Source organism: Epinephelus fuscoguttatus, linkage group LG17 (assembly GCF_011397635.1).
Source record: "Epinephelus fuscoguttatus linkage group LG17, E.fuscoguttatus.final_Chr_v1".
Lineage (NCBI taxonomy): Eukaryota > Metazoa > Chordata > Actinopteri > Perciformes > Serranidae > Epinephelus > Epinephelus fuscoguttatus.
The window spans coordinates 20111662-20138778 of NC_064768.1; the positions used below are offsets into that span (position 1 = coordinate 20111662).

The 27117-nt window shown below is 41.7% G+C and overlaps 3 protein-coding genes across 10 annotated transcripts in view; 2 read left to right on the forward strand and 1 right to left on the reverse strand.

Moving 5' to 3' along the window:
- Positions 1-486: 486 nt before the first annotated feature.
- On the reverse strand, positions 487-12169 carry LOC125904236 (SH2 domain-containing adapter protein E-like). The gene is made up of 6 exons (XM_049601509.1): positions 11194-12169; positions 7310-7436; positions 4734-4970; positions 3958-4219; positions 3546-3665; positions 487-2254 (listed from the first exon to the last, which is right to left on the reverse strand). Exons 1-6 carry the CDS (start codon positions 11701-11703, stop codon positions 2071-2073), a joined length of 1440 nt encoding a protein of 479 aa, XP_049457466.1. The 5' UTR covers positions 11704-12169; the 3' UTR covers positions 487-2070.
- A 1300-nt stretch (positions 12170-13469) lies between these two features.
- Positions 13470-17958, forward strand: pygo2 (pygopus homolog 2 (Drosophila)). 3 transcript variants are annotated; one of them, XM_049601507.1, is made up of 4 exons: positions 13470-13720; positions 14466-14529; positions 15146-15198; positions 15372-17958. In XM_049601507.1, the coding sequence occupies exons 2-4, from the start codon at positions 14478-14480 to the stop codon at positions 17043-17045; spliced, it is 1779 nt and encodes a 592-aa protein (XP_049457464.1). In that variant the 5' UTR covers positions 13470-13720; positions 14466-14477; the 3' UTR covers positions 17046-17958. The 3 variants fall into 3 exon arrangements, with proteins under 3 accessions (XP_049457464.1, XP_049457463.1, XP_049457465.1); XM_049601506.1 differs by having other exon boundaries at positions 13470-14529; XM_049601508.1 differs by lacking the exon at positions 14466-14529.
- The window catches only part of cgnb (cingulin b), a 36242-nt gene continuing 26178 nt past the window's right edge, over positions 17054-27117 (forward strand). For 2 of the 6 annotated variants that reach the window (XM_049601499.1, XM_049601502.1), the window contains exons 1-4: positions 17055-18633; positions 20523-20625; positions 20703-20802; positions 23720-23796. In XM_049601499.1, coding sequence (XP_049457456.1) covers positions 20600-20625; positions 20703-20802; positions 23720-23796 — 203 coding nt within the window. In that variant the 5' untranslated portion in view covers positions 17055-18633; positions 20523-20599. The other 4 variants (XM_049601500.1, XM_049601503.1, XM_049601505.1 and 1 more) reach the window with 4 other exon arrangements.

The window sequence follows — 27117 nt, forward strand, 5'->3', positions numbered from 1 at the left end:
TGTCCCCAGTCAAGTCCCAAGTCAAATCAGGCAAGTCCCAAGTCAAGTCCCAAGTCAAAGCAGACAAGATCCAAATCAAGTCCCAAGTTAAAGCAGGCAAGTCCCAAATCAAGTCCCAAGTTAAAGCAGGCAAGTTCCAAATCAAGTCCCAACTCAAATTAGGCAAGTCCAGAGTCAAGCCCCAAGTCAAGATTGACAAGGTCCAACTCAAAAACTGACCAGTCTCTAATCCAGTCCCAAGTCAAAGCATCCAAGTCAAGACTGATATGGGCCAAGTTGAGTCCCAAGTCAAAGCAGGCAAGTCAAGTAAAGCTCTAAACATTATGTTTCAGGTCATAGTGCACTCTTCACCAAATGTAATGCCATTTTAACAATATGTAAAATTTACAAATATATATGTATATATATATATATATATACATACATATACATATACATATATATATATATATATATATATATATATATATATATATACATACATATATACATATATACATATACATACATATATATATATATATATATATATATATATTTGTCTTTATTTGTTACAAAGTTACTTAGCTGTCAAGCTAACATTAGCTGAGCATTAGCTCAGCTTAATATTAGCCTCAATTTCCTTATCTTTGAGCGACTTGAATGATGAACAAAGTTGGAAGTTGGTGGGTCTCAGTGTGTAAATTTTCACTCGCAGGTTTTGCAGATTGCAATTTGTTTTTTGTTGACCATTGTGTAATTTGTGTACACTGTGCACTGAGGGGGAACATATCAAGAAATGCTCAAGTCTATTTAAATTCACCAGTCATTGATGTTAAAGTCCAAGTCAAGTTGCAAGTCTTTTTTTGATTCTGTTAATAAATTTGTCAAGTCTGACTCTAGTCCAAGTCATGTGACTAGGGTCCACACCTCTGTTAAACCCTGAGGGAGAACAGCATTCCTTTTTAGCAACAGAGGTCTGAATGAACATTATTAAAAAGAGAGAAAGATAGATTTTAATGCTGATATTTAAAGTTCTGTCTTGTGTACTTTATTGCAATGTTTGCCATTAAGTTCTTGCACTTGTATCTAGAAATGATCCCAATTTGTAGAACTTTGACAAAACCCATTCATTTTACCGTGTTATCTTTACACAAATCACCATATTTAGCAGGTTTATCTTGCGGATACTTTCCAGAATTAACAGGCTTGTTTAGCTAAAAAATAAAAAATAACGATGAAATGTAGTCTCAGGTCCCGCCATGAAAAGCATTAACTGCTGTGAAGTCATGGTCCTTCAAGCACATTGCATCAGGGTGAATCACTCACTCTTCACAGTGCAGATAATACAGTGGAAACAACTCCCTCATTCACAGTAAAACGGAGGAAAACCTCAAGGGGCAGTGGTTACAGACAACTGACAAGTATAAGAGCATAAATTAGAAATACACTGCGAGCACAAACAGTAAACAGCTGGTCTTTGTTCATATCTTGATGAGTGTAATGATATGCTCTGTGCATGGATTTTACCAAAGATCAGTTTTGATAAAAGAAGAGAATTCTTTGTGTTGGCATGTTGGTGCAGTGTACCAGCACATCCACCAGAGGGAGAAAGAGAGCAACAAACTACTGAGTTTCACTCTGTCAAAATGCTTTATAGTAAATTTCACTTAGTTACAACAACAAAAATATTGTGTGTAGCTTCTAATAGAGCCATATTGGATAATTAAAACATCATCTGTGTATGAGTCTTGGTCTCGTCATATTTCATCATTAAAAGTGCCTAGTCGTCTGTGCTTCCCCCTCATTCACATGCAAAACAGCAGCTTAGATGTTTTGCATCAGCTGCACATCAAAGTAAAATTAAGACAGCATCCAGAGAGACACAGAGTGAGCTGCAAGTGTTTTCTGATCGTCAAATAAAAATAAAACATAATGCAGGGTCACACAGTCAAGTTACACAGCGAGACAGAGCAGTAGAAGTACACATTGATCAGAGAGGTGAGGTCTCAATTGATTTTTGGAAACATTTTGTCCATGCAGGCCCAGGGGTGCGTTTGTTTTGTATACCTAAGTCGGGGCAGGGTGGAGTCAGTGGACGCGAGGCACTGGGTGCAGCAGAGTCATGTGTTCGGCACCATTGAAAGGCAGACGCTGAGTGCAGTAGTGGTGCACCACCTCTGGGATGCTGGGGAACACGCAGCTGCTCTGGTCCAGGGTGTAGCCGTTTTCTTTTGTCTGAGCAACGATGATATGAACGCAGCCTTGGCTCGTCCTGAGTCACACACAGAGGGGAGGAAAGGAGAGACAAGAATTTAAACATTTTACACACAATTCAAAGCAGATGCAAGACTGTGATGATAATATATTCTCTTGATATGTGTTCTCAGCCTGAGAGATATGTCATGAAAACATATCATCTTTGTCAAATTAAAACAGGAATTACTCTTGTGTATGTGTATGATGCAAGTTTGATCATACTGATGTCACTTACTAGTGTGCTTAATGGTCATTAAAAGAATACCTCACCCACAATACAGCCATTTGTAAATCAATAAGTAATGCCATGTGACCTTGAATTTGTGCACAGCCTCCAAGGTAAACAGCAAACACACTGATTTGATTGATTGGGAGCCACATTTAACAACAACAAAATTATACCAAAACATCAGTTTACAAACTCTCACACAACTGGAGCAGAATAATCCAAGTCCCATTTATCCAGTTGTATGCTCAGTACTTCCCAAATGTATGCATTTATGCTTATACGTTACATTTAAAGTTGAACCAAGAGTAAATTTTTTTGCAAAAATACATGTGTTTGGGGAGTTCTGAGCATACATCTGGATAAATGAGACTTGGATTACACTGCACGAGTGGTGTGGGAGTTTGTAATTTGATGTTTAGATATAGTTTTGCTGTTGTTAAACTTGGTCCCAAATGAATCAACTAATCAATTTGTTTGCTGCTGTCAAAATTTTCCTCACGAATTCAAGGAAACACAGCATGACTAACTAATTTACAAATGTTTTTTTTTTTTGTGGGTGAAGTACCCCTTTAACATAAAGTAAAAAAAAAAAAAACAGTTAAAATATAAAGCTCATTCCCCATGAAGATGTAAATGTTTATGACTACTAAAAGTGGTCATAAAAATATACTTTCTTTTGTATAAAAGGCTAAATTATTTCATATAACAGCTGGGCACTGTAGTTTTTAGCAAACATAAAACAGGGAATTTGTGAGGGACTTTTTTTTCCTGATAAACAGATGTGCTCTAGTAAGTATTTACTGCTGCAGGGCAGTGTATGTTGGATTTAAAATGAAATAGTTGTTGGCTCTGTTTTTTAGAGGGAATAGTTGACAAAAAGTAAAATATTGAATATACAGACAGCTTTAGCCTTTAAAAAGTTATTGTACATGTGGAAAAAAAATATAAACTAGGACATACATTTCTTTAATCTGCTGAGTTTATAACTGGACTGTAATATATTTTAATGTTTTTATAAACTACTAGGTATTATTTCAGCCTTTAAGTCACTACTGTTGCACTTTCAGTTTGCACTCACTTGAGGGCGATGGAGTATTTGCTGTTGTCCGACTCGCTGTTCCTGACCAGGAAGCTGGCCTCTTTGCAGGACTGCAGCTGAAACTCCGCCTCCTGACGCGTCACACAGCCATGGTACCAGCTGAGGCAGAAGGTGGGAGTGGGGGGGGGTTAAATTTCATCTGCTTCTGATCAAGTTCTAGAACCTCATTTCATACAAACCCCTTGGAAATGAGCTGTACTCTTACGTAATGCTGAAATCTATTAAAAATCTGGGAGTGAGTTTTATTGCAAGAATAAGAAACACATGCAGACACATTCTGATATATATCATATTTGAATTCCTTTTAAAACTAACAGAATGAAATATCTAAGCTTTATGCATCTACAGGGACGTCCCACATCATGGTTTTTGCATCACTTCACCTCCTCACCTCTGTTTATCCAGGGGCAGGGAGGGGTCAACACAGCAGGCCTCAGTTTCAGGGTTGCTGCCGGGTGTGGAGGGTGGCGACAGGGTCGGAGGAGAGGATCGCAGGATCTTCTGGGTCCAGCTTTTCTGCCTCAGATGCTGCTGCTGCTGCTGCTGCTGCTGCTGCTGCTGCTGTGGCTGAGCTGGGGGATGTTGCGGCTGCCTTGTGAGTGTGGGGTGAGGCGTCTCATCTTTGGTTTGCCGTTCGGGGCTGTCAAACTGTGCTGCGGGAAGAGGAGAGACGAGAGAAGATTTGAATCCCTGTAAAGAAACAACTGACGGAGTTTGAACTGGGTGCTGAAGCCTCCAGTAAATATAGAATAAGAAGACAGACAGCAGTTTGATGATTCATGCAAGATGTTATTCCGTATGCTGTTGGTCTGTGCAGCGTATAAAATATAAATGTGAGAGCAGGCCTGAGTTGTTATTTTTAAGAAATATTCTTCATATTGATCTAAGGCAGAGAAGAGCCAGGGTTGGAGCTGTTTTATATTAATGTTAGTGGTTACTAGTTCAGCAAAACTGTTGCCAGTATCACAGTTTAATAAGAGATAGCCTGAAGTCAGTGGTGTATTTCTTTTTGTTGCTTTTTAAAGCATCTCTATTTGAGGTACAAAGATAAAAATAAGAAAAGATTAACAATTTAAAAGTGCAGGAAATTCAGTTTGCACAGAAGCAAAACTCTCCTCAGTGCTGAGCTTGTTCTCCAATATGTGATGTAACCAACGTCTGATGTACCTGACAGAGTTCTGACAATGTGCTCCTTCTTCCACTCCCAGGGCAGCTCGTACTCAGTGGAGGGTCGGGGGTCCAGCTCGGGCCGTGTGACCGCCGTCTTGTCCCCGTCACCTCTTCCTTCGAATGGAACGTCATATATCTGCAAGGGCGCAGGCTGCCCTTCCTCTACCGTTCCCTCGCTCGCCTCCATCAGCACACACACCTTCAGCAGGTCCTTGGACCCACGACGTCTGATCTCTTGCAGGTGGAAAACAAAGGGATAAAGATTAAAATCAGTGCTGAGAGATGAGTATGAAATCACCACCTGGAGAGGAGTGATGTGTGACGTCACCTGCAACATTACATCAGTAAGTGGCAAGGACGTAGACAAGAGAATGAAAAGCACTGGAACAGTCAACATCCACTAGTCCTTTTATTTGTTGCCATGGTAATGGATGTCTAAATCAGTGTTCGAAGTGTCAGACGCAAATGAGGCCAGTGTCCTCAGTCCAGTCACTGACCCCTGCTTCAAGCACTTAAATTACTATCTTTTGAAAAGAACAGGTGAGAGGAAGTGCAGACGGTTATTTGCAGCTTGCAAATGTAGTACAGTGCTTGCTTTGCATCTCATGATGCTCCACCTTGAAACCCCCATCATGTCATGCTGAAGCTTCGGATATTCACACTTAATTATCACTGAAGTTCAGCAGCCCCGAAGTGATATTCTAGACAACCTGAACATCAACTTTCTGTCAATGTCAGAACAAAACCAGCTACAGCATGGACTGGGAAGGTGTCACAGTCAAGATTATTAACAGGCTGCAAGATTTAATAACCATAATTACGCCACTTGTAATGAGACACTGCTTATAAGGGGTCAGTAAGTTGTATATAAAGGCTTCATCAGTGATTAATAAATCAATTGCACGAACATATTTTCGGTTGTCAGGTTGTGACAAACCAATCTGTTGGTGTTTATCCTTTTCTTTGGCATAAACGCTGTTATGAATGTTCATTAATAAATGTTAAGTAAAGTGTGAATCAAGATGTTTTGTTCTAGAAGACAAGTGGTTATAATCACTCAAGGGAATTGTCACAACCGTCCTTCCCAGAAGTTCTTCTCATCAATGACTTAAAACTGATCAATTATACATAATATAAAACATAAAACATAAACACAACGCTCTAACATCTGGAGCGCTCTCCCTCAGGGTCTGCGCCACTGCACATCTGTTGCTTCTTTTAAGTCGCAACTGAAAACTCATCTTTTTAAAATAGCCTTTTTCTAGTGCTTCATAATTTATTATGAGTACATTCTTTTGTCTCTCTATATATATTTCATTACCGTTGTTGTTGTTGTACTTTGTTATTATCATTACTGTTTTTCATTGTCTTTTAATATGTACTGGCAGTCTTAACTGGTGTTGTAAAGTTTCCATGGATGACTTGAAAGGCACTTAAAAAAATTGTGTTATTATTATTATCATTATTATTATTATAGTAAAGGCTTTATTAACTAATATCAAAGCCAGCTGTTACAGCTGTTAACCCCTTTATAAAAGTGGTGCCATTATAGCCAGTGGTTTATGATGATGTCAGATTGTGAATGACGTTACACTGGTGCTGCTGCTGGGTGCTCTCAATATGTTTTTACATGTCAGACTTCAATTTTATTTATCTTACGTTATTTTGTCCCTTGTGTGCCTCATTTTCATTTTAATATTTATCGAGTTCTTCTATTTGCGCTCTTCTTTTCTAGCATTCTGTTTAAACAGCAAACAAAGCATTGTACAGCGCAACTCATTACCTGTGAATCATGGTGAAACTATGGTATTATTCAGAGTTTGAGTCTGGTAAACGATGTCAGCTGCGACATAGATTGTTCATAATAATGCTGCCTTGCTTTGCTCGTTGAGTCACAGTGACATCAGACTCTTGCTTACTTCCTCAATATGATTTAAGCCCCATAAATTTACTCAGCCACATCATCACATCCTCTGTAGATTTCTCTGAGGAGGCCTGGAAGTAGCACAGGCACTGATTGAAGTAAAACCTACTAGAGAGCGCACAGCAATAAAACATTTTCACATTCACAGCGGGCTATTGTGTAACCCTTTTAGTTAAGACAATGGAGTGATGGAATGAAAGGTCAGGGGAGCATGTGATTGGCCGGCGGACCACCAGTCTTCCTCGATGCTGGGAAGTTTTGATAAATGGTCAGACAGGTCCATATAGGGGGCTACACAGAGCTGCGTCCGAGAGGAGGCGGGGGGGGGGGCAACTTCCTTTTTAGAGAATAGTACCAGGAAACAGAGACAGGAAAGAGGAAGCAGGGGCAGGAAACTGCACCCATTGTCCGAACGCAGCACAGTTGCCACGGCAACCCCGTGGGGTGCAGGGAACACTCGGGGAGCGAGTTCATGTTCTCTCTGCTTGGCCCGCGGGGACTGAAAATGGGATTCATTCACACAGGGGCTCACGCAGCTGTACAGATTCAGTGATTCAGGGAGTGAATGAAATATCACAGCTCTCTCTCTCCGTCACACAGCTGACAGCTACAAGAGGAGGCAGTAAGAGCAGATTGATGAAAGCCTTACCAGTGATCATCTGCTGAGCATCGTAAGGCTCCATGTAGCCATCGTTCTCCCCGACCCTTTCCGCCTCCCTTTGCTCTCTGGTCTTTTGAGCATCAAAGGGATCTGCGTAATCCTCAAGGATGATCACCTGGAGCAAAAAATACAGTGAAATAAATATTTTTTTCATAAATGAGATACTTAAAACTGTGCCAGGCGGCCTTAGGTGTTCCCCAACTAGGGGTTAGTAGTTTCTTAAGAAAACCGAGTCCAGATTCTCTGATTCGAGCTTCCTAAATGTGAATATTTTCCATTTTCTGTTCTCCTCCAGGCCAGTAAACTGAATATCTTTGGGTTATGGACAAAACAAGACATTTGAGGATGTCATCTTGGGCTTCGGGAAACACTGATCAACATCTTTCGCCATTTCCTGACACTTTCTAGATCAAACAACCAATCAGTTAATCCAGAAAATAATCGACAGATTAATCAACAATAAAAATAATCAGCATTGCAGCCCTGCTAGGGGTACAAATACTTCTGAAGTTCCCAGGAGATAGAAACACTGTGCTACCAACTACAACAAGCTGACAGTGCAGGAAACACCCTTCACCTGCAGGAAAGTTGACATGCATGCCTAAAAGTGATGAAAAATTGTTGACTCGTTGAGCTTCTGCTACTCCAAGTTGTACTAGTATGAGTATCTAACCAGTAAAAAATCATGACCACCTAAATCGAGACCAAGTCATGACCAAGACCAGATTGCATTGAGACCACAGCAAGACCAAAACCAGACCAGTGTGAGTCATTCATTGCATGACACCATTACAAGAGTTGTGGAACATGCAAACCATAGACATTCATCAAACTGGTCTGAAAGATCCCCACAGATTCCCACACAATGAAGATCCCCCTATATTTACCTCTTTTATTGCCAAACTGTATGTGTATGGATAAGTGTGCCATGAGAAATGTGCTACTAACACAATCAAAAGGCATTGCATAGGTATATTTCATTTGTGGGAGTTGTCCTTTGTTGTGGTCTTGGCCAATCTTGAAATTAAATCCAGAGACCTCTTTGTCTGAAACCAAGGCAAGACTGAGTAGAAATGCAGTCAAGTCCAAGACAAGAGCAAGACCTTCAAAAAGTGATGTCAAGACCAAGACCAATCTCGGGAACTATGACTAGATCCTACAAGTGTATCTAACCAAACCTACTCAAAGAAAGACTATGGATATTTCCAGGGTCCCTGTATGGTATGAAAACATTTTGCTACATTAATCTACCTTTATATTATTAATAGTGTTAAATATAATCCAGTTTAGAATAGGGCTACAGCTGCGATTATCTTTTGATCATTCAATCATTTTGTCTAGATAATGTAGTGTAAAATGCACATTGTATTTTGCCAAATTTCTTGTTGGACCAAACAACAGTCCAAAAGCCAAAGATATTCAATTTACTGTCAGATATAGCAAAGAAAGAAAATGCTCACATTTGAAACGCTAGAAGCGGATTTTTGTAGTAAAAAAACAAAAAATCAGACTACTTGCCAATTGGTTTTTGATCAACTGATTGATTAAGCTACAGATTAAAATTAGTCCAAGTGAACATGTCTGTGACATGACAGGTAGTGTGGAGGTCAGGTAAAAAGCAGACAGCTGTAAACTACAAGACAGGCTTCAGACAGTCAGAGGAATATTTGACACCTCATCAGCTCTTTGTTGTAAAGCCCTCTCTGTTCACATCTCTGTGTTCACAACCTCCATTCTGCTCCACTAGTCATGCCTGACTGTCTTGTCATCTTATCAGTGCCATATAATTTCATGTTTGTTTTACAAGCCACTGGCAAAGAAACACTGGCGTATCATAAAATGAAGTTGTCTCTTTCTCTAATCACTTCCAGTCGAGCTCCCTTGCCAAGGAAAAGTTGGCATTAGTTGGTGTTTGAATGAAGTAGCCAAAACTTGACAAGCTGAGACTCAGAGCGTTGCTGAGGTGTTTAGTTTAGAGAAGTTTAGACGCAGACTGCAACACAGAGACATTTGTTTCTTTGTTAAAGTCTTACACTTTGCTACACCTGTGGAGGAAACGTCATACTCTTTACTAACAAGGAAACTAAGACATATAACAGTTAGCTCCACAGTAGCTGCTGCAAACATGAATCTGAGATCAAGAACTGGCATTTACCCCCTTTCTGAAATATAAAACTCCCATTTTTATTCCTCCTCTTTTATGTGTCTCTTTTTCTCACCATCCCTCCATTATCACTACTTCACTATCTTTTTTTTTTTTTTTTCAAAGCCAGGCTGGAGGGGACTTGGGTTAGCACCCGAGTGTCGAATGACACGATGCTTTTTATAACATGATAGCCCTCTTCACCAGGGGGCCTGAATATAGTGAAAGAGAGGGATGAGGTGGAGGGAGGAGGGGGGTGAGAGAAGGGGAACACTGAGCCAGATTACACACAGGAGAGGAAGGTAAGACCTCACGTCTGACCACAGCTTTGTATTCAAGGCGAGGGAGGTGGGTGTAAAGACAAGGGGTGGAGAGGAAGAGAAGGAGCGATAGAGAGACAGAATAGGAGGAGTGGACACAATGGATATAGTGGTGACAATGGGGAGAAACTGAAACAATAATATCAATTTTCAGAGCTTCTTGCTAGTTCATTGTCAACAATAGTGATGACACCACATGTTATTTTTGTAGCGCTGCTGCTGGAGTAAAGGGAAGCTGACACAGATTGAATTAATTCTGTTTTTACATCTAAACATTAAAGATTAATCAGTGGTTTAGTTAGGTAGTTAAGATTTTCAGGTTTTAATTAGGTAAAATTCAGCCACAATAGCAACAAAATGTACTTAAAAATTGTTATGTTTCAGTGCCATTAATATATTAGTATGAGATAATGATCACCAGTGGTGGAAGAAGTGTTCACATCTTTTACTTCTGTGGTAAAAACACAGTCTAAGAATGCACAAGTTAAACTTCTGGATTCCAGAGTATTATCATCAAATTAAATGTAACATACCAAATAAAAACCAAATAACATGAAATAAAGAAAAAGTAGTCCAGTCATTTTACAGAGTGCCTGTTATTAGAGTGTAATTATTGATACATTACTGTGAAAGCATCACTAATGTGGCTGGTGGTAAAAGTGGGGCTAGTTTTAATTACTTTACTGCCAAGAGAGGTGTAGATTTCGGGAGGGACACAGGAGACACGTCCCCCTTAATATGTAGAACACATACATCAGTAAACCCACCCTGCCACCGCCCAAAATAAAAGCATTAAAGACTTTTATTTTGACAAAATTAGAGACAATTACACCATAAATTGATGCAAAAGTAAGAAATTTCCATTTAATTAAGTGATATTGATGCTCAGAATATTGTGGCGGAGGGCTTCCCAAACCCCCCAACTGCAGGGTAACCAGTAAATAAAGGAGTAAAATGGACAATATTTCCCTCTGACATGGAGTACAGTAGAAATATAAAGTAAAAGAAATACACAGAGTAGGCGTAAAATTACTCTGTTTCATTCCCACTGATGTATCAATGCAGCATCAAACACTAAAGTTCCTGCATTCTGGTGATCTTTTAAGGCACCAAGTTGTGCCTTTTCTTCATCATTTTAGAGTATAAATGTCTATGTTTGACAAAATAAATGTCTGAAATCTACACCTATGCATTTGTGCAAGTAGTAATAGAGCACATATAGCAGGCTATACTTTGATTTATTTATTGAGGGAGGGGGCAAATGCACATGTTTTAAGTATTGATAGGACGTGTCCCCTGTGTCCCCCACGAATTTACTATGTCTCAATAATAAAACTATATCAACACTGTTTCTTTAGCATCAGAAGTCAAATGGATCTTGTCAGGCTGAGATTGTAATGATAACTCACCGTCTCTGTCTTGCACTGGGCTGGTTTCTCTGCTTCAGGTACCACTTGGTTGGTGATGGTGCCGCTGTTGAAGTTGGGGCTTTTGTCCTGTTTGTCCACTCTGATCAGCCGGTTGATGTAAGCGTTGGCAGACGGGGAGCTTTTCAGAGGTCTGTGCTGCTCCTCAAACACCGGCTCCGCTTTGGAGTTCTTGCGACTTTTCCCAGACAGGAGCGTGTCCCAAACTTTGCCATCCTTCGGAGAGCTGACACCGTTTCTGCTCAACTCCACGGCTGAGTTCTTTCGGTTTCTCCCGGACAGGAGGGACCCAACTCCTCCACCTCCTCCGCCTGTGTTGTCACTAGACGAGTTTTTGCGATGGCTCGTTTTGGAGCCTGGTGTTTTGGTACCAATGCTGGCCACCAGCCCGGCTTTATTGGCTCTGGGTTGTGAGCCTGACTCGGAGGCTGAGCGGATTCTGTCGGTACCATTCTTCAGATTGATGGGGAACTCCTTGAACCACTTTGCCATTGTAACTCAGATGGAAACCAATAAAGCTCTGTGCCTGCTCCGACACCTTTTAGCGCCATACACCACAGGGCCCCTGAGACGCACCTTTAGAAATCACAGCCTTTCTAACAAAAGACTTCCGTTGCTTTATTCAGGGATAGAGCAAAGACTGCAGTATCTCCACACCTCAGTGTCATAAATGCTCTCTAAAGTCAATGGCTCTAAACTTTTAACTTAAAAAAAATGCTGGTAAAACTTAGCCCATTTGGCAAAAGAAAAAAAACGACTTTATCCCATTTGTGGTTTTCTTACACCTGTTCCTTCTTCTGCTCAGAGGAAAACTTTATTCCCTTTGGATGAAAAGATGTCTTCGGAGTTGGAAGAGCCGAAAGAAGGCAAAGTTTTTCTTGCATCTGATTTGTGGTCCCATTCCCAGAGAGGCTTATCTGGTCTATTTACAACCCTCCACTGTCGCAATGAGGCTCCTGACTGCGCCTGGAGTAAAGAGGGGAGGGGGTATCTGGAGTTCAGAGGGGGGAGGCAGGACCGGTGGGCGGTGATAAGCTTTAATTGTGGACAGCATGGACAAATAACTATTTGGGGAGTTTAGTATTCTGCTTTAGACTGACCCAGGCCTGTGCATAGGTAACTCACCAAAGATATTAAGACCTGTATTATTCTTTGGCTTATAATGAATGCAGCCTGTTTTAACTAGCCTACTGTAATAATGATATACAAAATTGCTATTGAGAATTTCATTTTCATTGTCCTCTGACGCATGAATAATCAAATACTGGGGTATCTTAGTGGGGGAAAGGTGGGACTGATTACCCAGGGCCCCAATGGGAGGGGGCCCCTTGAAAAACCTGGATGAAACATTTGATTTTGTTTGGCTTTTGTTTATTAGTGTCATAAATTAATCAAAATGGCTGAATAAGTCCGTTGAAGGACTAAAAAAAATAGTGGAAGCTCTCTGGGGCCCCTCTCACGCCTCTCAAGGCACAAAATGGTTTAGTCCACTTTTTCACTAAGTTTGTCAGTAAATGCAACTGAAGCCAAATGAGTATGTCTTTCCTCAAGAAAGAAACAGAAACAGGGGCACAGAAACAGCTTCTGCATGGGGCCTAGAATTAAGTACTATGCCCTTAGTAAACAGCATTGTAAAATTGCCATTTGGGGAGTTTAGTAATCTACTTGAGACTGATATGCCCATGCCCATGAAACCCACCACAGATATTAAAACCTGTATTATTATTTGGCTTTATAATTAATGCAGCCCTTGTTCTAACTAAAATATAATACGTACATACAAATTAAATGGCTATTAAGAAATTGCAGTCTATAGAACTTCCAAAATGCTGGTATTTCAATAATTGTATTTGTCCTCTGGCGCATGGTTGATCAAACATCTGTACATAGCTGTTTATCCATTCATGCTAAAGTTTTTTCAGATAACGATTAAAATTGAAGTTGACAGGTGTGTTCATATTATGATGTTGGGTGTTAATTCCATATTAATCATAATGTCAGTTCATAATGTGCCTAATTGGTTGTCTAATTAATGTCCACCCCTTCTTTAATTGTACAGCGTATGGTTGGGAAATGGTCTGTTCTGACCTGCTCCAAATTTACCGGAGAAAGGTACGACACTAATTTTGTAAGTTGAAAAAATACTTTTGGTGGTGGTGATACGGATAGTTTTTCAAACAGTAATATTATAATTGTATGCAGTATACAATACAATCTGTGTTTTATAGGTTATATGTGAAAATGCTTTTTATATTCATGAAGTATACTTATCGACACCCCCGTGTTCGCGGTGAGATGTAACCTTCCATGGTGCGCGATACTCCTGCTTGTCCCTCTTTGTCCGGTGGCGATAGAAGGCCATGATAATTATGGCAAAATTTGCGTTTTTGAATGAATTATAGTTGAATGGTGGATCAACAAGCATACACCGTGTGAGGACTGGTTTGCTGGCAATGACACACCAGAGAGTTTCAATTTAAAGGACAGCAGAGCAAGCAACGGAGAAAGGGTACAGTTTGCTTCCAAGACAGTCTGCAAGATGGCTAGCTATCTTCAGTGGCATGCTAACGTTAGCTAGCCAGCTAATGTTAGCATAGTAAACAACAGTTTTCAAAACATGGTCGATTGCTTTATCTTATAAATGCTGTGATAAGTGGAATTAAATGCACGTGTTCACAAATGACTGTAGAGGGAGAAATAACAGTTTCGGATTAATGTTCTAGTGTTGCCGCTACTGGGTGAAATCTCAACGCTGCTAGCTAGCCACATTGAGTAACGTGGCTAGCTAGTTAGCCAAGGTAGTAACTAGCTTGCGTTAGCTAGCTGGTCGACTTCTTTGCTACACATCTGTAAGTGATCATTCATAGAGGGAGGGGGGTGCTCTGTAACTTGCTTGTGCTGGCAGTCAAGCCAGGTAGCAAGCAACCAGTTTGACTCAGCCAGTAGGAACTGGAGACGAACTTGTGCTAAATAACGTGAACCAGCTCAGTTTTACCTGACGTTTATTTGGTGACCAAATCCCAGCGTGACAGACACCGTGGCGAAAGATTTGCAGCTGTAAAGGAGTTTGCAGACCTGGGCCGGCGTTATTATATAATGTACGTGTTAGTTACTGCTGTGATGATAACCATTTTAACGTTATTGACATGACCTGAAGGCAGAATCCACCTACTCGGCTCATAGCCTTCAAGACGTCGTCATTTTTAACTTTTTTTTTCTTGCATATGCACGGTGATATGCCACTTCACCGACAGTCATATTAGCTAATGGCTGCCGAATCGGGGAGACTACTGGCGGGACACGGAAAACGAAGCAAAGGTAGGAATTTATTTCACCCATCTCCCAATCAGATCGGAATCATCCATTACTGCGCTGCAATGGGCTGCACTGGTGCTGTTAGCAAATCCCTTCTCGCCTCCCCCATATGTAAACTTCACGACTGTCTCCGGTGGTGGCTGTTTCTCACAGAGTGGATCTGTGAACGGGGTTCATGTCTATCTTGCTATAAATGTACCTTCAACTCCGTTTCTTCGTTCTCATGTCTTCGTCTTTTCCTGTCTCCCTCATTGACCTTACCTCTTCTGCCTCTGTTTGCGGCCTCTCTCCCTCTCGCCTGGGTCATTTGGTCTGCCTGGGTCATTTGCGATTCAAGGCTTCATAACCTTGGTGATGATAGCGCCTGGATGTTCAGCATCTTGTCCTCATGCCAGTCTATGTCCCATCATTGAATCCATCTCAACTGTTGGACTTGAAAAAGAGGCCCTAGGTCTAAAGCTGCTCCACTCTGTCACTAAGGGGTATTGGCCAATCCAAATGTGATGGTGCGCTTGATTGGTGGCGGACCAAAAGCATGAGACATGAAGGCCTGTTTTTGTCGTGGCTAATATTATATTTCCCCCTTTCCACCCCTTCCCTCCATATTTCATTATTTCAGCTTCACAGATGAAGAGCCCAGAGAAGAAAAAGGCGAGGAAATCCACCAACCAGGTAGAGTTTGTTTTTGAAATCTGATTATTTTGTTACATGAAGTAAACATTCTTTCAGTATGTGACAAGTGGACCTTGAAGACTGACAAAAAAAGAGGATTTAAATTATTTGGTCTTACAAAAGCAATAAAAAACACATTTATTCTGTGTGTTTTTTTTTCTCCTTTGTTTCAGGCGGCAGGGTTCTCCCACCTCACTGAGTTTGCACCCCCTCCTACCCCCATGGTGGACCACCTGGTCGCCTCCAACCCCTTCGACGATGACTTCGGGCCCCCATCCCGACCCAGTGGGGCAGGTGGTCCAGGTGGTGCTCCATTTCTTCCCAGCCCAGGCGCAGGTGGAGGAGGTGGGTATGGCGGTGGAGGCAGAATGGGCGGAGGCATGGGTTTCATGGGAGGCCCGGGAGGACCAGGTGGTGGCCAGCCTGGACGGAGGCCACCGTTTGGCCCTCCAGCCAACGCTGGACCTCACCACCAGCTAGGCTTTGGAGGAATGCCTGGCTTTGGAGGTGGCGGTGGGGGCGGCAGTGGGGGAGGAGGAGGGGGTGGTGGATTCCCCCCTGGTGGCCCTTCTCAGTTCAACATGCCACCAAACTTCAGTCCACCCATGCACCCGGGGCCAGGATTCAATCCCATGTTGTCTCCGGGGGCTATGGGAGGTCCCGGAGGAGGGGGGCCACCCCACCCTCGGTTTGGCATGCCTCCACAGCAGCAGCATGGACAGGGTGGACACCCATTTAACAGCCCACCATTACCTGGTGGTGGAGGCCCCAGGGGGCCCCCACACGGCCCCCTGCCTCCCATGGGAGGAGGCATGGGTCCTGGGATGAACATGATGGGTGGAATGGGTGGTGGGCCCGGGGGCAACATGGTGGGAGGGTTACCAGGTATGCCCCCTCAAGGACAGTTCCCTCCCTCACAGGATGGGCCCTACCCTGGCCCCAGTCCACCAGGGCCAGGCAATGAGGACGGAAAAAACTTTGGTGGAGGAGGAGCTCCACCTGGGCCTCAGCAGCAGCAACAACAGCAGCAGCAACAGCTTAACCTAAATCCCAATGGCCCCCCTCCTAATAATACAACTCCTGGCCCTCCTCCTAACTCCGGCCCACCCCAGCCAGGAGGAGGCTTCCCTGGCCATCCCGACGTCCAGCAGCCCAATGCCAATACACCTGGTCAGCCTCCATCAGCACCGCCGCAGCCTAACCCCAACTCTTCTCCTACTGGTCCCCTGAATGGATCAGGCCAGCCCCAACATCCACCACCCAGTCAGCTACAACCCCCCAGCAATACAAACACCCCCAACTCTAACAACTCTACCCAGCAGCAGCAGCAACAATCCACTCCACCTAACTCTGCTCCCGGCTCAACCCCGTACAACCAGCAGAACAACACTCCCGGTGCTGGTGGTCCCATGCCAAACGCGGCCCCCAATTCGGGTCAGAACAACATGGCCAACAACAACGGAGGCAACACTCCAGGCAGCAACCCCAATCCCCCATCTAACTCCACTTCGACCCCAAACACCCAGTCTCCCCTGCCCCCTGGTCCCGCTGCCCCCTCGACTGGGCCCGGCTCTGGCCCTGGAAAACTCGGCGGCCCCGGGATGGTCTTCCCCTGCGGCCTCTGTATGGCAGAGGTGCATGACGATCAAGACGCCATCTTGTGCGAGGCATCGTGCCAACGCTGGTTCCACCGTGACTGCACAGGCCTGACAGAGCCAGCATACGGGCTGCTGACTCGAGAGAGTGCTGCCGTTTGGGCCTGTGACTTCTGCATCAAGACCAAGGACATTCAGGCTGTGTTTGTGCGCCAGGGATTAGGCCAGCTGGTGGCAGCTAATGAGAGTTGAGGAGTGGATGACAAAGAACAGCATGGAGGTGCATCATAAAAGGACAAACAAAGACATTCTTTGCTTTGATCTAACTGAATGACCTGTGTGTCATGTCAGCTACTTGCCCAACTTTCTCTTGACTAGCCCTTTACTTGTTCACTACACAGAAACTCACTCATTGACATTCATGCTTATATATAGCACTTTGAGTGACTCTTGGTAACTGATTTTTCTCCCCCTCCCCCCTAAAGGAGTCAAATCATGATGAATGTTAAAGTTCACAGTCCTTCAAGACATTTAGCCTGCCAACCAGCAAAGCACTGACACCAACACACTACCTCACACTTTGTGACTGACTGGCACGGACGCTCTCGCACTGACTGTGATTGACACGCCACACTCATGCACCACATGACTATAGTGATATTTGAAACACAATCCAGTGGAGAAAGTACTGTTGAACTATTCCCTTGCTGTGTATTGACACAATGACTCAAAGCATCAGCGTTACTCTGATTTTTGTGGCTTTAAATTAAAACAGACATGATATATAAAATTTTAAAATTGAAAAAAAAAAAAATAATAATAATTTAAAGAGTGCCTGAAAATCTGAAAGGGACTTGGGTTTCATTCATGGATTGATTCACAGTTTTATTTGCCATCAAAATGCTTCATTCTAGCACTGCCCTGTCACATTGTTAGCCTTTTTACTGCAAGGAATTTAAAGAAAATGGAAAAAATACTTCAGTATATTGCAGCTTAGAATCTCGAGTGTTTGGGGAGAGAAAAAAACAGTTTTTAACTCTTCTTCCTGCTCTCTCACACACACACACACATACACACACTTCTGCCACATACATCTTGTTTCTGTCATTTTGTACCTAGTGCTGATTAATCCAAAGGAGACCCTGGCCGAGACTTCATCCACACCTCACAGAGAGGATTTTACCACCGAAATAGTTGTAAATATTAGGACAAAACATTTGTCTGGAGCTCCCATCAGTTGTGAACATGCCACAGAGTTGACCAATGAACAAATAATAAGTTGTTTAACTTACGTGTCTTGGTTGTAAACAGTATGACATTTTGGTTTTTATACAGTACATTTGAGTCAACGATTTCTTTTTATCTCTGCAGTACACATGAATTGTGAAATCAGTGCTTTTGGATGGTGTTGGCATAGCAAGTAGTGACATCATGTCATATCAGATGTGCATAGTCCTTTACAAAAAAAGAAAAAGACAAAAAAAGAGTGGGGGCGGGGGGTGCATGTGAACCAATGCAGTAACTGTCTGATCTGTTTATGTTTATATTCTGGCCTCTGCACTGCATGAGGCCTCGAAGTAGACCAAATAACTTAAGAGCGAACAATACCCATTTTCACATTTCTGTCACGGTATAAGGTGTTTATAACTATTCTTCTGTCTCTCTCTTCCCTTATTTTTCCTTTATTCAATGTCCAAGTTGCCTTTCTTTTCTTGCTCTCTCAGCTGTTCCTTTTTTTATTGAGTACTGGTATTTCGTGCTGTGCTCTTGCTCTGCTCTGGCGCCTCCTGGTGGAACCCGGAGGAACCAGTGAGTCCCACACCAGGTGGGGAAAGGAAAGGTACTGAACTCTGAAGTAAAGACAGATTTTTTTTGTACTTGTCCATGTCTGTTTTTATTCACATTTTTTATTTGTTTGCTAATTGTTGTATTAAAATGAGGGTTGGAAAACCCAACGAAACAGATGACAATGTAATTTCTTTGTCATAATGCTCAAGAGTTGTAGCTACATGACCTTTTTATTAACTGTGTTTACAGGTTAACTTTTCCTAGGTCATCAGTGATTTGCTTTAAAGGTTTCTTCTCAGTTTATTGTGAAATTGATTTGAAGAAACGATTAAGACATTTTGCAACAGTTCGGTTTTGTAAAGCTTTGTGAAATAGCTCTATTGGGATTTTTAAAGGTATACTATGCAGGATTGTCAGGTACTGTTTGTAGACTCAAACCCAGTTTCATTATCATTTAATATTTTTGTCTTGCTATATTTGTGTTTTTCCCAGCGTTTGTGTCTCTTGGATGCTCGCTGCTTACAGTCTGCTGTGGGCTTACATGCCTGTAAACGTCCCGAACACAGAAAATTAGACAGAAATACAAACAGAGGACAGAGTCTCTGCAGAAAAATACACCTCTGGTGGGTCAGAAGTGATGATTAAGAGAGGGATTACTTTTGTCTGAGTCTTGTTTTTTCCAAAAATTCTGCATACTGTTTACCTGTCCAAAAAAAGTAAAACTTGATTTCATGGGTCTGTAAATTCTTAAAATGTCCTAATAGTTTCCAAGAAAGTTTCCTGAACAAAAAAAAGTAATGTGGCACTAATTGTATGCAAAATAGAGACAGTGTTCAATTGGTACACTTCAAGTTAATTACAATTAAATGTTAAAATAGCATAACTAAGAGAATTTTGATCAGATCAGAGGTCAGGTGAACATACAAAAATGAATTGTCCAAAGATCAATAGTGGTTAGTGAGGCTTCTAGAGATAAATATATATCTTGGAGCTGTTCTCTCAAGAGAATTTCTCTGTCAGGGTTCCCGTGGATCTGTAAAAAGCCTTAAAAGGCATTGATTTAATCTTTAAAAAAAGGCCTTAATTCATATTAAAGATGTCTTAAATCAGTCTTTCAAAAGTGTTAAAAATACAAATACAGGGGAAGTAGTTCGTTTTTAGGTTGCATTGTAATAGCTCGAAATATTTGATAACAAAAAAAATTTGTCCCTAACCCTGAGTAATTGTTGCCAGTTCTTTAACTTTTTCTTTCACTCTCTTTTCAATTCAAGTCATTGTAATTGGTCTTAAATTTATAATAATAATAATAAAATGGATTATAATAATTAAATTTAAATCCAAGTACCATATAAAAAGTCTTAAATATGACTTGCCTTAAGGTGTAGAAACCGTGTTATTGTCCCCAATTATGTCTCTATTTTGCCTGTATTATAGTAGCAAATCACACAATTCTTTCCAGAAAACTAAACACAAATGATACCCTTAACAGTGATGTTATACACTTAGTAGCCTTTCGATATACATATGTATGTATATATATATATATATATATATATATATATATGTATATGTTAAGATGATTTATTATAGGTCATATGACAAAGAGCAAAATATCTTAAAAGCTCAATTATACTCTATAGACATAGTTAAAAATGTAACTCAATGGGCATACAGGCTTCAGTGTAGCTTTACAAACTAAACAACAATGTAAACTAACTGGAATAACCATGTTCCTGTCAGTATGTAATTAGTTTAGCCTCAGCAGTGATCGGCATTTCTCCTGCTCTGCACTGGTGTTGGATAAGATTATAGTCCAATACTGCCATGCAAACACTTCAAAACTGATTGATAAATTATTTCTCCCAACACCTCTGTAGAAATGGCTCACACACGCGCGCGCACACGCACACACACTGTATTAATGCGTATGTGTGTGCACAGAGATGAAACTGAGCCCCCAGCAGGCACCGCCTCCTCGGGGAGCCGCCCACCAATGAAGTCGGTCCTGAGGCGGGACGATGACTATCCGATGTGCTGGCAACAGGTTGCACTGGTAGCGGGGGAGAAATTTCCCGGTGTCCTCTGTTCATTGAGTAACATCTTCCCATCCCACCAACACAGTACAGAGCCGCTGCTGCTGCTGCTGCTGCTGCTGAGAGCACCGACACAGGAGCTGTGGCTGAGGACGGAGGAACATCTCTGGATCATCCGTGCAGGTGCAGTAAGTGTTCACACAGCTGTTTTACTGTACGTTTACTTTTGTGGGGAAAGTGTAATGCTGCGAGCCCCGATGTGCTGAGCGGGCGTTTTATAGCATTCAGGCAGGCAGAGGTGGACACCTGTGGCTTTGTGATTGGATTTGGCAGCCGTCTTCCCGTGCTCAGCTTTTCCTGCTCACGATAATGATCGAGCATCGGTCCTTTTGTTGTTGGCTTTCAGCTGTGTGCGCTCCGCTGCTGTCTATAATTGGATCTGACTGCGCGGCGCAAAGAGGATATGAGGGGTTATTATAGCAGGTAAAGGCTTCAAATAGGATGGGAGGCAGGTGCTTGGCTTGTTTACCTTGTTGCCCGGCTCGTGGTCCCACTGGCGCGAGGAAACAACCTAGTGGTTTCGACGCGCACCGATACTGACTGACCGGACAGGTGGGTGTGACGCAATTAATCCCGGAGCAGACAGGTAGCAAACACAGGGGGGTTACTCTACTACTCATATGGCTTCCCCTGAATAAAGTTATTGATATGAATATGTAAGTGATATTTTTTTATCAGTCAAGCTGTTTAAATAATGTCACACCTGCCGATAAAACACAACGCAGGCACTGTGTTGGTTTGATACGTGGCTGTGACTCCAGGATAAACAGATAAGCCTGTGATAGTGCCTCATATCCTTGCCGACATTATAGTTTACAGCTCACCAGCTGCTGGAAGGTGTTTGTGTTGCCTGTTGCCTTACATTTAACATAAGTTGCTCCAGAAATAATCATTACATAAACTTTGTGCTCGGGGGCACGCTTCAAGCTCACTTGGAGATGTTTAGGTAAACACGTGCCTTCAATGTGGGACAAGTGTTTGCATGTTGTTGATACTGTACACAAGAGAAACTGCATCTGCCTCTCCAACACAGCCCTCAGTGCAGGTCACTATAGTGTATGTAGTTTGGCTTTTCTGTTTTTACTGTACTCACCCAGGAGCAAATGTTATGTATTTAAAATATATGTTTTAGATATCAAATAATGCTGGGTGGTAGTTTAGTATGCACTGATTTTGACTGGAATTGAATGGTGATGTGTTCATAGCGTGATTGTTTCAAAATTCTGCTATCTGAATTATTTATTCCAAGGATAATATACTTAAAGGAGCTCTATATGACATTCAGAGCATTGATATAGCAGCAAACAGCTACTTGCTCTGTAAAGATCTAGCTGAGTAATGGAGTTCTGGGCAGAGAATGAAGTCATGCTACTGCTGTGTTGTAATCGTAGTTTCTCTGTTCTAGGGTTGCCGCAATATACCGGTTTCAAGGTATACCATGATATAAAAGTTGACGGTTAACATACCGTGTTCATTTGCTCATCTATGATATTGAAAAAAAAATGCAATTGGATGGAGAATCTCCCTTTGATTTTAGTTATTTTAAGTACTTCTCTTAACAACATAATGTCAACTTATAGTAATAAAATGTTTGTTTAACTGTAAATGACCCCTCCATTTTCATTCCTTAATGGGCCATTGTGATTGATAACAATATAAATTCTGTAATGCCGTGAAACCACAATATTTTCTGAGACAGTTCTCATACCGTTAAAATCTGATACCGTTGCAACCCTGCTCTGTTCATTGTGCGTGCATGTTAGTGCATGTGTGTGTCCCACTGGCTAGCTTATTGCCACCACTCTGCATTGCACTCAATAATTTCCCCTCGGGATCAATAAAGTATTTCTGATTCTGATGGCAGTTACCGCTGATAACGAACGGCATCGTTGCAGAAGCGTAGCCTCCACCCTCCAGGTTAACACCGTTAGCTCTGTCAGCACTGTTGCGGTTGTTATGGTGCATTCCATTTGCACTGAGAGGTTGGGATTTCTGCATCGCTAGTCACAAATTTCAACTGGAACGTCCCCTGAAGTTGGATTTCCGACTGGGATGGTTGGAGGAACCTCAGCAACCCTAACCTCAGAATCCAATATGGCTGTCCCAGGCATCAACAGTAGTGAAATCTGTAGTAATATACAGTTTATTAGCACTTCCGTCTTATCAGTGTTTCATTAAAAGAGTCTTATACACAGCCCTGTCCAACTGCACATGTTGTTATGGTGTTTGTATGTGCAAAATACAGCGTTATGCTTTCCTGCCAACTAGTATTGCTAACAGTGGCTAACCTCGCTTGAACTGGTACCAGCATCCGACTTGTACTGGCACGTGATCAACTCAGATGTGACGTCATTCCTAGTTCCAACCTCCAACTTCCAAGGTTAACGGAACGCAGCACTGGCACTGCTCACGCTGTTAGCACTGTTAGGTGCGAGCTGCTGCCTCAGCATGGCAACCTTCATGTTGAGAGCCATGTGCAGACAACCTCTAAATCAGAGTTTTCTCTGAATACCGTACAGAGCTCCTTTAAAAAAAAATTAACAACATTACTTGAGTCAGGTTTGTTTTGCATGTGTTAAGATTTACATCTGATGTAATGCATCATACTCAAACATAGGTAATCACAATGAACATCAGATTATTTTATATTATGTGCATATATTATGACTCAAATCAAATCAATTTCAGGAACATATTCATTAGGGTTGAAACTAATGATTATTTCAATTATAGATTAATTTATCAATAGGCTATAAAATATCTGGAAATAGTGAAAGACTGTCAGAGTCCAAGTTGATGTGTCATAATTGTTTGTTACGATATTCAATTTACATGAATCTGAAAACAGAGGAAAGCAGGAAATCTTCATTTTTCAGGGGTTGAACCAGTGAAAGTTTTGAGATTTTGCTTGGAAAAGGTCTTAAACGATTGTTTCCAATTACTTCTCTGTTTACTGATAAATCAACTAATCTAGTATAAAGCCTACTGACACTGATTTTAACCAAATCTCACAGCCCTTGCTTCAAAGTAGCTCTTCTTGTTCAGATCCCCAAGGGCAACAGACACTGTGGGAGAAAGTTGAAGATCAGACGGCAGGACGTAAAGGAGGGTGCAGGAACAGGGTGAGAGAAAATGAGCTGGGTGAGGAGAAAGGGGAGAGTGATGGCAGATCGTCCCGTTTGGTGACATTCCTGTCTCTGTTGACACAGCCATTCCTTGTGACAAGAAAGAGCACAAGGTGAAGCAGTTGTCACCAAGCAGTGCTCGGCTACCGGTTGCTGAACAACAGCTAAGCCTTGAAATCTGTATTTACCAAAGGAGCGTATTTACACCTGGAAGCTTTCTGTGTGACCAGATATCAGTAGCTGTGAGAGCTGAGCTCCCTGACAACAGATGATCATATAATCCTTTTTTTTAGACTTCAAAACAAAGCTGAGGAGTTGCCCCTTTCCTAACCCTCAGATTGTTTTGATGTCCGGAGTACACCATGGTCTACCAACCTGGTCTGTTTGTTATGTTAAATCGGGGGAATTAATTTGTTTTGCGCTGTATTTTTAGTCCCCAGTTTGTCGTCTTTTAATGAGTCTCTTATTTACTGCCTATGTGGACAGTTTTCTGTGTGTGTAGGCTGTACAGTTAGCGCTGCCCTAGTTCTCAGTTTCTTCTTAATCTGTCCTTATTAATACAAATGCAAACCACGCGCAATGCCGAGTGTAATGTCTGGAATCCTAAGAATGTTTTTGGGAAAGACAAAGGCTGACTTTGATTCACCAAACTAACCTCAATGCCAGTCGAGGTGCTTTGTGTTACACTATAACCAGCGGTCAGGCAGGGTCGGTTACATTTTAATTCCTGTGAGAGAGAGTCACATCAGATTGGAGTTGAAGGACGATGGTGAGCTCTGTGAAAACAAAATCAGCTTTAGCAGTGCTTAAATACAAAGATGACTTAGTTTTAGAGAAACAACTTTCATGTGATCATGTGGCAGCAACGACAGAAGTGTTTTAAGTTACTTAGTACTTTCTTGCCACTGAAAAGCAGCGACCCTTGTTAGATCAACTATCTGCTACCATATGCACAGCAGGTTCGTGCCCATGTCTGCGCACACCATTTCAGATGTGTGTATATGCATACGCTTGAGCCGGTGTGTGTGCCTGCACAGCTCAAAGTAAACAGTCTACGCCTGAGTGGGTCTACTCTGAAGTCTGGTGGAGACTCTGGCAAAGGCAGAGAAAAGAGAGAGGGGAGGCCCATTCCTGACATAGCCCCCAGTGTTTAATGCTCCACAGAGCCTGGACAATGGGAGGAGTATTACCTTCTCATAGTGTTCATCACCAAGCTCATTTTCAGAGCAAAAGGTGGACATGATTAGGTTATACTACCAACATTCTGGCTGACTCAGTTGTTTATATTGAACCCATGAACTGAGAATTAATCAGCAAATATTTCTGATGAATTGTCTTAGTCTTATTTCAAGCAAAAATTCCAAACACATACTGGTTTGATGTTTTCTGTATAATATAACTACATATTTTGATTGGATGTTGATGCATTTATATAGATGAAGAACTCACATCAGACAAAAGAATGCTAAAAACTGAAGCAGTAGACCTCAAAATGTCCAGATTTTTAAAACAGTATGGATCACGCTCCAGAAACATTGGATCCTACATTTCCCATCATGTAACAAATAGCAGCATTTAGTTTGTCTTGTCACACAACAAGCACCATGCTCCCAAATGCAGACTTTCTTCTACACTTTCTTGAAGATACACTGTGCAGGATTAGGCCTATGTATGTTTGGCGGTCTGTATGTTCTCTTTTTCTTCTTCATTTCTGTGTTCATGACATTGATAGGTGTGTAACCCCACCGCGTTCAGGTGAGGTTGGGACTTTATAAAAAGGTAGCAACCAGGCGCCAGACCGTTAGCAGCAGGCATCCAAAATACACAACATTGGAAAAAAATGCAAATATTGCATGGCAAAACACCAAAAAAGTGTAGCATGTGGTGAGCATACTTACAGACAGTACTGCATTGTATACCTTTAATTCTGATTCATGGTAGGGCATTCAACTCTTGTGATGAGTGTCGTTTGAGAGAAATTAAAAAGCTGCCCAACATTCTCAATTTATGCTTTGACCAAAGGTTTCATTCGTTTCCATGGTAACTAGATGCTTTTCTCCAGCTGGGTTGATACATTAAATCATTCTGACCAGTATCTTTCTGACAGTTGTTTGTTTTGTATCTATATTTGTGCTAGTTTGTATCATTTTGCATTTTAGTTTCTTGATAAAATTAAAGTGTTAATTAAAGAGGAAGAGAATTTAAACAAGAAAGAAAAACAAGAAAAGTAGGTCAGTGTGTCCGTTGAACTAAACAAGGAAGCTACAGGGTGTATATGACTCAGGGTGACGACTCAGTCACATTGCGCGACAAAATGTCTACATAAGTAAATTCTCCAGGTGCACACATGAAAGGAAAGTGTTGAGCAACACATTGTTCTGCCGAAAATATGTAATTTCCCCCGAGCGACACTCATCAAAAGTGTTGAGCTCTCTACCATAAATCAGGCCCAAATTGAGATTGCTCAGGTGACATTGTTGGGGTTAATTCCTCAGACTTTAGAAATCTCCTCTAGACACACCGATGACATTTAACAACGTTTATCATAGGTCAAGTAGTACACGTTATGATGAGTAAACTGACCTTTGTGTATAAAATCAGTGGAATGCCCCTTTAACACAATATTAAAGTCAGTAAAACACAGCACAATGTGTGTGTGGCAACCAGTAGTGCAAATATATCCTTATGTCAATTCACCCACTCTCACACTTACACAGAACAGAAGGTCCAGTCGTTTCTCTGTTTTCATAATATCAAAGTCAAAAGACATTTAGATTTCTCTCTGGTTTCCAGCTGAATACTTAAAAATACCAAAAGCTCTTTCATGAATAAATATTGGATGAAAACAACACAGTCAGCATGCCTATGTAAATTAGAGGCAACATATTGATTAGCTCATGTGTTTGTGTCTCACACACCCACTTACATTCCTACTCTTTGTTTCCATGCCCTCTGAGCACACCCTCTGGAAAAAGAAGTTTCGACCCGTACAAAGAGGTTCTTACTGCCCCATTGGCATGTTTATCTCGACATAAATAGAATTCATTCTGGTTGAAAAGAAATTAAATCTGTGGAGCAGTGAGACAAGGTGTCGGCTTTATCAAGGTGTACCAGCAATCTGATATGTTGGCCGAGTCAGAGTAACTCCACCTGGGCAGAAGGAGTGACACATGCAGGTTAAAAGGAGGAATCTGAGTTAGGAAGCATTTACTTATTATACAGCCTGGAAACAGCAAAAGCAAAAAAGGCTTATGCACATCTTTACAGCTGAAACAAAGGGTCAGAGAGTGTAATCATCTGCAGGTCTGAATCGTGGGG